Source organism: Monopterus albus, unplaced genomic scaffold, assembly GCF_001952655.1.
Source record: "Monopterus albus unplaced genomic scaffold, M_albus_1.0 scaffold114.1, whole genome shotgun sequence".
NCBI classification, from domain to species: Eukaryota; Metazoa; Chordata; class Actinopteri; order Synbranchiformes; family Synbranchidae; genus Monopterus; species Monopterus albus.
The window spans coordinates 1,226,792-1,236,695 of record NW_018127994.1 but is presented as its reverse complement, the minus strand read 5'-3'; the positions used below and the strand labels follow the sequence as shown (position 1 = coordinate 1,236,695).

The window sequence follows — 9,904 nt, the reverse complement described above, 5'->3', positions numbered from 1 at the left end:
CCCACTGGGAGGAGGCCCCGGGGAAGACCCAGGACACGCTGGAGGGACTATGTCTCTCGGCTGGCCTGGGAAGGCCTTGGCATTCCTCCGGAGGAGCTGGAGGAAGTGTCTGGAGAGAGAGAAGTCTGGGCATCTTTGCTTAGACTGCTGCCCCCACGACCAGGTCTCGGGTAAGCGGAAGAAGATGGACGGATGGATGGTGAATCATTTATTCTATGAATCAAACAGACAGTGTGTTCTTTGTGCACAATATGCAGATGGTACACACCTGACCCAAAAACGCTGACAAGAGCTTGTGTGACACAGAGCTGTGTTTAGTGCTGCTGACTGATATACGCTCATTTTAGCATATGCTCAATGTACACTAACACAGTTCATGTTAACGCACAACATCCAACCTCCCTCAAGGAGATTTTTTGTCTGCACCTTAGCAATTACTTCAGCTGAGCACAGTGTTATCAAGAGAGAAATAATGGCTAAAGCTTGGCAGACCACAGTTACAGAAACCCCACCAGGTTTTGCATTTATACAACACAGTGTCTATCCATCAGATCCAAAGGACACAGTGAATATGTTAACACTGCAGTATATCACACTAAAGGACAGGTATTGTCCTTGCTTAAGCACATACAATAATAAGGGGGAACTAAGGCACTAACGGTGGTATGTAAAAACTCCCTTTGTAGGAGTACACTCTGTCTATGGGCCCATCTGAATATGCAGTTCTTTTATGTCAAGTGTTTTCTCACTCTTGTTCTCTTTGGTCTGCTCCAGAATAAACCCATTCTGTGGCTTACACGGTTCCACACACAGTGGAAAATCAGACAAGCTAGAGTTGCACTCCTTGTCGTCATTCTCATTCTCTCCTTCATCTTTCCTTTTTACTTCATCTGCAGTAGGTGTACTGCAGTCAAACGTGGGAGTGCTGTAGCCATAGGCCTCACTGTGAGGTCGGCGAGCCTCATCTGGGATGTTCTTCTTCAGGTCCCGATTCCTGTTGCGCTTGGCCAGCTTGGTGACAGAGCCCAGGCGGTTGAAAATGTTGTCCTCAGATGTAGTCTGGTGATTGGAGCGCCGGTCACACTGCTCGGCCCCCCGCAGCCGGAGGTTGTTTAGCTTAGTGTCGATGCTTTCCTGGGAAGAGGTTTTATAGCTGTTGCTGTCCAGGCTGTTGATGGCACGGCGCTCTGGGGAAAGCATGTCCAATGAAACTGCGCGCTGGTCCAGGCCCAGCTGCCGTCTCTCCATGCTCCGGATAGTGGCGGCTCGCTGCAGCTTGTCGTGGACCTCGACACTCATACGCCGACGTGTCTCCCGGAATTCAGCTCGCACATTTGCTTTCCACTCTGCTGCATGAGCTTTTATCTCTCCAACCTTAGCCAAAGACAGATCCTACTTATCAGTTTATATGTTCTTGGTTCAAAAATAACACTGCATCATAATGATTTAACATTTTCATTTTTCATTTTCAAGATAAATAAATCCATTGACCAGTGACGGGCCAGTGACTTGAGCTGGAGGTCTCTGGCCTTTACTGTTATTCCCAGAATGTTCCACCAACTTAAAATGTAACAACTGTCAGTAATAACTTGTAAATTAAGTATCATGCAATGATTATTGGTTGTGATAAAGTAAGAAATCATAAAATGCCAAAGCTTGTGCTGCCTTGGTCATGAATTTTATATGAATATCATCATATCCACATTAATTAATCAATTATGAGAGCATACCTCTTCTTTTGTCTTTTTGGACAGCACCCTGAGCCAGTCACCAATCATGTTCAGCACAGCAGCAAAGTAGGCCAGACCACCCAGGATCCAGAACCACACTAGTGGCCTGTACCAATTCCGATACGCTATCCTTCGGTCTCCACCTTATTAGAAAAGAAGAAATTAATGAACATCACTTTGCTGCTATCAACATGCATCTCCACCCGAGCATTTCAGGGAATGAAGCTTTGAAGTTGAGAAAGTTAATTTTTTCAATTTTGTTCTATGTTGGTGATCATTTTTTAAATAATGATATTTAAAAAAAAAAAAAAAATTATGGTCCAAATAATCTAAAACAAACTGGTGAATTTCCATTCAGTTTCCTGCACGTGTTTTAGGTTCTGTGGCAATGAATCAGAACACTTTTGGATGACCTTCTGACCTTTTTTCAACAGCTGTGCCAACCATATTTTCCATTTGCACAGGTTTAGCTTTGTGATACTAAGTATCATTGGCTTCTTGTGCATTTGATCGTTTACTAGGTGACTAATCCTAGGAGACATCCAAAATTGATTCAAGCCATTAATTCTCTGCTGGTTCTTGAAATCCACACTGATGACTGCTGCAACTCCCTCTGTCTCAATGTTACCATAACACCTTCAATATCCTCCTTATGTGATTGAACATTATGATATTGTTAGCTGCTTACGCTCCAATGTTTTGTGTGTGGGTTTACAGCTGACTCAGATTCTGTACTTTTAGTTTTGATTGTTAGGAATTACAATTCTTTGATAGCCCTATCAAAGTGCTGATAACATTCATTCTCCCAAGAAACAGATAAGATGAACTTTACTTTAAAATATCATCTACAAACATGTTGCACAGCATCACCATGAGGCTGCAGAAGTTTTTTCAAACCCCCTCTGGCTTAGTATATGTTTTTTCTAATTTTTACACTTGCAGTTTGTAGTTTAAACAGTTTATAACCATCCAGTCATTTTCAAGTGTGATGGGATGTCAATGGGTGAAGGTGGGACATCCTTTCAGGAAATGATTCCCCATGATCTGTGCTGAAGGTGAGAAGTTTGATCTCCTTTTGTCCCAGTAATCATTGATAACTAAGAAATAAAAATATTGGCAGACAGTGAGGATGAATGGCACCGTGCAGCAGGTTTGACAGAGAGTGAAACTGCTGAAAAAAGCAACTGCTGGAATGAGGCCTGCCGTGTGTCTTGCTCATGCATGGACAAGATGAGCTCCAAAGGTCGACTGACAAGAAATTATTCGCAAAATATTTTTATAATTGATTAATTGTTAAAACATAATTTCAATCACAAATGTCAATTTTTCTCCACTTCCAGCTTCTTAGTGTCTCAGATTTTCAAGTTAAGTCAAGTCTATTTCTAAGCACATTTAAAACAAGAGTTCACTAAGGTGCTGTTCATCAGTCAGAAAAAAATGGCAAATAAAAAGTAAATAAACACCATAATTATAAGAACCAAGTATCTAACAACTCTCTAATAAACAACAAATATAGCATGTCTAACCAAGGTTTAAAAGCCAAAAGAATAAAAATAGATCTTTAGGTGAGACTTAAACATTTCTGGTGTTGGTGTTGCTCAGATGTGTAATGGTAAGCTGTTCCACAGCTTGAGACCTATTACAGCAAAGGCATAATCTCCTCTAAGTTTAAGCCTGGACTTCAGAATGACAAGAAGCATTTGGTTTGAGCACTTAAGAGCCCTGCAAGGAGTGTGGAGATGCAAAAACTTGGAAAGGCACAATGGTGCTAACCCATGTAGTGTTTTAAGAACAAACAGAAGCTTAAAATCAATTCTGAATTGAACTGGAAGTACGTGGCAATATTCAAGTATGGGATAAATGTGGTCATATTTACATGCTCTGTTAGGAACCTAGCAGCAGCATTTTGAATGAGCTGGAAAAAGGACAGTAAGCACTGGCTAATTTTTGTTTAAAAAGAATTATAGTAATCAAGTTGTGATGAGATGAGCACATGCATTACTTTTTTGAAATGGGAAGGAGAGAAATGGTTTAAATTTGGATAACACTGAGCTGAAAAAAAAGCTAGATTTGATGACAAATAATTTGTCTAGCAACATTAAATTCATGGTCAAATAAAACTCCCAAATTTCTGCTACAAGGCTTACAATAGAAAACCAATAAAGAAAGAGCTGATGTGAGTAATGACAGCTGTTAAGGATGAAAACCAGCCCAGGTTGACTGAGAAGGTCCTATTAGTCAGATAGTATTTAAACCAGTTTAATGTGTCATTCAAGATACATGCAAGAATAAGAGATTTAATCAAGAATGCAGGAAGGAAAGACTCTGTTTTAAATTTTCTGTGTATTACTTGTCTGGTGAAGAAGAGAATGACCTATGTAGAGATACTACTTGCAGCCAATGATGCATGAATTTTTTTGTATAAGATGATGTTATGGGGTAGGACTGGATAAGTCTGACTTCTTCCTACTCCATTCAAACATGTACTAGGTATAAGCAAACTGATTCTGAATCAGCATTGGTTGGATTTGTATAATTATGTGTGTGTTGATGTCGTTTGTTCTGCATGTTTGAAAGAATAAATCAAATCAAATCAAATCAAATCAAATCAAATCAAATCAAATCAAATCAAATCAAATAATGCATTACCTTTTATACCACAACATGTTTCAAGTCAGGAAACAAGAATCGTGTGATTCATAATGAAACGCAGCACTAAGATCTAAAAGTACTAAAATAGCAGGCTTGCCTGAGTCAGTTATTAATAGAACATCCTTAAAAACCTTTAACAGTGCAGACTCAGTACTGTGGAGTGCTTTAAACCCAGACTAAAATTTTTCAAAGATAGCATTTGCAAAGAGGAAGAACTGCAACTAAAGAAGAACAACTTTCTCAAGAACCTTGGGGAGGAAAGGCTGTTTAAAAATTGGCCTAAAGTTAGAAAAAAGAATAGGGTCAAGGTTAGGCTTTTATTTTATATTAAAGGCTGCACTACAGTGTGTTTAAAATCAGCTGGGACAGACTAAAGGCAGCGATACTAATACTAGGCCCAGTAGAATCAAAAATGTCTTTTTTCAGGGATTTCTGCAATTGCAAAATGAAAATCTCTGGATTTGGAACTGTTGGTCGGGCAAAATAAGACATGAATGCCACTGATCCATCATGGCAGACAAAACGAAGAGAGGCAGAAAGCTAGGTTGCAAAGGCACTCCAAAAGTAATGTGAAGTATGGTATACACCTGCATTTCACAGCTGTCAGCAACTGCTGTTACATCAATCCTACTGACCATGGCAGTTCTTTTTAAAGTGGGTGTCATTTCTATTTCATGCGTTTTACAGTAGGTTGGATATACTGCAAGTGTAGCCAGTAATTCCCTCATTGTCTATTATTTGTCAGTTTTGGACTTTAGTTTTGCCTTTTCAAAAGTGTTTATGTAAACTCCTCTGTGTGTCCTGTGTGTCTATTACACCAAACATGAGTGAACAGGTTAATTTCAGTTTCAATATGTCAGATATTTAATGAGCATTTATTGTAGGTAAATATAAGTATCAAATCAGTATTGCAGGTAGTTATTAAAATAATCAGATCCAAATCAGGGCCAAAAAAATTTGATCAGGACATACCCAGTGTTCAGTAGAAGGATATACAAAATAATCTACTTTGAACAACATTTTCTACGTATTATGGGTTTTCAACACTGTTCTCCCTCATTCAGAAATCCAGGATCTATGAATGTGCTAATGTGTGGGACACTATCTATCCTTATTCACTCAAAGGTATATTCTCAGTCTGTGTGATCTGGAGACTTCAAGTTTCCTCATCACACTGTGTATACTGCAAAAACTTAAAGTTTAACTCTTCAGCAGGTGAAGGTCAGAACAAACTTTGCAAATAGTATGTATTAGATCAGTCCAACACTGTCATATTGTTTACTGTAGTGAACACTGAGGCTTGTAACTAACAGAGCTTTACAAGTTTAGTGTGAGGTTGCTGTATTCTTATTTATGATAAACTTGTGGTCTTGACATCTTTAATTTTCTTTTAAAATAAACTATTTTATAAAAAAAAAGCTAAACCTATATTATAATTAAAAACTAATCAGTAAATACAAAGGGGCATTATGTCAAGTCCGATAGAACCTTTGACATGTTCTGCTAAGTTTATTAGTGAATAAGAAAAAAAAAACAGGTCAGGCATTTAAATTAACACATATTTTGACCGTGAATCATACGTCTCACCTGCTACATAGTCACCTATTCCAACTGTTGTCAGAGTAATGACAACAAAATATGTTGACTCCAGAGCTGTCCAGCCCTCAATGTGTTTGAAGATCACAGCTGGAATGGTGACGAACAGGATGCAGCCAGCTAAGATGAAGAGGAGGGTGGAGGTGACACGGATTTTAGTCTGACTGATCTGGTTGTGTTTGTTCTATGAGAGAAATACACACAAATACATACAAACTATAAGCACTGTAAGTCATAATACTTGTCTCATTTTGAGCAGGGTTCTGATTGTGTTTGGACCATTTGGCCAATTGTGTGCTTACTGTCTATGGCCCAGAGGGGGATAAAGTTCAGTGGTTGGCTGTACCATAATGGAAGTAAATTTTGTTTTCGACTTTTGGTTTGTAACATGTAGGCTAGCCACTTACAAGTGAACCAAGGATTTTGAACAAGAGAGATACTTTGTACAGTTGTATGATTTCAGTCATATTTCTTCAGTTGTGTGTCACACATATGGCTGATGGAACAGATATGTATGCTTCAATTTGAATCAGTACAGCTGCACTGACTGTACTTTTCAGTCTTATGCAATATACGTATGTCTCAATTGTAACACATCACCACCTCATTGTAAAAAGTTCAACTTCTCTAACACACCACACTTTGCCTTTGTATCTCAACTTATAGTATGCAGTGCTCATACCTCTTATTATAGTATATGCATTGTCTTACACTTGCACTTAGCCACACACAGCCAAATGCACAATCATGTTCTTCTACAAGTACTAGAAGTATCTCTCTCCAATCTTTATGAAGTCTCACAATGTTTTCTTATTTCTTCAGGCAATTGGAGCCAGGATGCATTAGACACACCTGAGAAAGCTGTGGTATTCACAGGTTACTTTATAAACTTTGTTCATGTAATGAGCATTAAACTAAAATCAAAGGTACCGTTGCATTTGGTGCAGTGATCACAGATATACTGACTTTTGTTGCACTAATTACAGGTAAACTAACTTTGGCTGCAGTGGTCACTGGTGCAGTCAATTCAGTTCAATTTGTATAGCACCAAATCACAACAAAAATCATGTCAGGGCACTTTACCTAGTAAAATCCAAACAAGCACACAGGAACTGAGGAGTTTATTAACACAATATACAGATGTAGTCTATATCCAAAAATTACAAAACCAAGTAGAGTAACAACTCAGCATGCTACTCTAATAGATAATATATTTACCAATGTTATGGACAGTAAAATGACAAGTGGATTACTCATAAATGATATTAGTGATCACCTACCAATATTTGTGGTTTATGAGGGCCAGTATAGAAAAGAGAGGCCTAAAACAAATTTTTTCTATAGGAGGGTGATGAATGAACATGCTGTAATGAGACTAAAAGAGGATTTTATGGGGCAAAACTGGGAATCAGTTTACAGAGAGGAAGACTTAGATAATGCATATGAGAAATTTTTAAACATATTTAAGACTGTATATGACAGGAATTGTCCTCGTAAGCGGTATAAAAATAAAAAAGAATTACAGTGAGAGATTACAGAGCAAGGGATTACAGAATGCATGCAAAAAGAAGAATGTGTTATATAAACAGTTCATTAAGGACCGATCAAAGAAGGCGGAAGAAAAATATAAGACATATAAGAACAAATTAACTGAGATTTTGAGGAGATGTAAGAAACTATATTACTCTAAAATATTAGAGGATAATAAAAATAACATCAGAGGTACTTGGAATATATTAAATAAATTGATCAGAAACAGTTCTAGAAGGTGTAACTACCCACAATATTTTATGGATAATGATACACAGGTTAATAAATTGGAGGATGTAGTTGAAAAGTTTAACAGGTTCTTTGTGAACGTTGGTCCTAGTTTAGCAGGAGGCATTTGTACAGATGATACATCCGTCACTATAAATAATAATACAATCGAAAGGAACATGAGTTCAATGTTTTTGAAGCCCATAGCTGAAAAGGAAATTATAGAGATAGTGAACAAATGTGGTAACAAAACATCCAGTGATAGTGATGGTATCACCATGACAACTGTCAAGTGGGTAATTGAGGGGATATGTAAACCATTAACCCATATTTTTAATATGTCGTTTCGACTTGGGCAGTTCCCCAATAATATGAAAATAGCAAAGGTTATTCCACTGTATAAATCTGGTGATAAACACAACCTCACAAACTATAGACCGATTTCTCTGTTGTCACAATTTTCAAAAATTCTGGAAAAACTCTTTAATAACAGACTAGACACATTTATTGATAAACATAATATCTTATCTGATTGTCAATATGGTTTTAGGTCGAAAAGATCAACATCCTTGGCCATTACTGACCTGATGGAGGACATTACAAGTGCTATGGATGAGAAAAAAATTACGATGGGGATATTTATTGACCTAAGAAAAGCATTTGATACAATTAATCATGAACTATTAATGGACAAGTTAGAGAAATATGGGATCAGAGGAATAGTTTGGAAATGGATCAGAAGTTATTTGACACAGAGGCGTCAATTTGTGAGGTTGGGGGAATATCAATCAAGTGAGCTGAACATTGTGTGTGGAGTGCCTCAGGGTTCTGTGTTGGGACCTAAACTATTTATATTATACATCAATGATATATGTAAGGTTTCTGAAACTGTTAAAATGGTTTTGTTTGCTGATGATACTACCATTTGGGCATCAGATGAAAACTTACAGCAACTCTCTGTAAGGGTTTCAGAGGAATTTGGGAAGATAAAGAAATGGTGTGATAATAATTTACTATCTTTGAATTTAGAGAAAACTAAATATATGGTATTTGGGAACCGTAGACCACATAATGAACTTCAATTGAGAATTGGGGGTGCCAACATTGAACGAGTATATGAAATTAAATTTCTGGGGGTAATGGTTGATGACAGATTATCCTGGAAATCTCATATTAGACATGTTCAGCATAAAATAGCTAAAAATATATCGATATTGGCAAGGGTTAGACATATGCTGGACGTCAAAGCATTGCGGATTTTGTATTGTTCATTGATTTTGCCATATTTGGAGTATGGCGTTGAAAACTGGGGAAATACATACAGGAGTTCACTTCAACCATTGTACATATTACAGAAGAGAGCGATAAGAGTTGTGCACAAGATGGGGTATAGGGATCACACAAATGTAGCTTTCATACAGTCTAAATTGTTAAAATTCTTTGATTTAGTGGAATATAAGACTGCTGTGTTTATGTATAAAGCCAGGAACAATTTATTACCTGGTGGAATCCAAAAGTTATTTGATGAAAGGGAAGGGGGATATAACTTAAGGGGACATTTAAATTTAAAAGTTCATGCTATACGAACAACCAAAAAAAGATTTTGTATTTCTATAAGTGGGGTCAAACTATGGAATAACTTAACTGTGGACATGAAAAATAGTACCAGAATTAAGGAGTTTAAATATAAATATAAATGTATGTGTTATACAAGATATATGCACGAATAAGTAACAATCTGCTTTATCTATGTAGTGATATTGCTTGCAGCCAATGTTGCATAAATTTTGTATAATATGATGTCATGGGGTAGGACTGGATAAGTTTGACTTCTTCCTACTCCATTCAAACATGTAATAGGTGTAAGCAAACTGATTTTGAATTAGCATTGGTTGGATGTGTGTAATCATGTGTGTTATTGTCATTTGTTCATTGTTCTGTTCTGTTCTGCATGTTTGAAAGAATAAATCAATCAATCAATCAAAGATATAGACATTCTTATTGAGAAAAACTCAATAAATCCCCCTTGAGCAAGCACTTGCCAACAGTGGGGAGGAAAAACTCCCTTTAACTGAAGATACAGTGCCTTGCGAAAGTATTCGGCCCCCTTGAACTTTGCGACCTTTTGCCACATTTCAGGCTTCAAACATAAAGATATAAAACTGTAA

General features: G+C 37.3%; 1 protein-coding gene across 2 annotated transcripts in view; it reads right to left on the bottom strand.

Moving 5' to 3' along the window:
• Nucleotides 1-86: 86 nt before the first annotated feature.
• Nucleotides 87-9,904, bottom strand: part of LOC109966561 (potassium channel subfamily K member 10-like) — a 73,935-nt gene continuing 64,117 nt past the window's right edge. For both annotated transcript variants that reach the window (XM_020611475.1, XM_020611476.1), the window contains exons 5-7: nucleotides 5,970-6,162; nucleotides 1,731-1,873; nucleotides 87-1,374 (exon numbers count right to left, since the gene is read on the bottom strand). In XM_020611475.1, coding sequence (XP_020467131.1) covers nucleotides 700-1,374; nucleotides 1,731-1,873; nucleotides 5,970-6,162 — 1,011 coding nt within the window. In that variant the 3' untranslated portion in view covers nucleotides 87-699. The remainder of the gene's footprint in view (nucleotides 1,375-1,730; nucleotides 1,874-5,969; nucleotides 6,163-9,904) is intronic.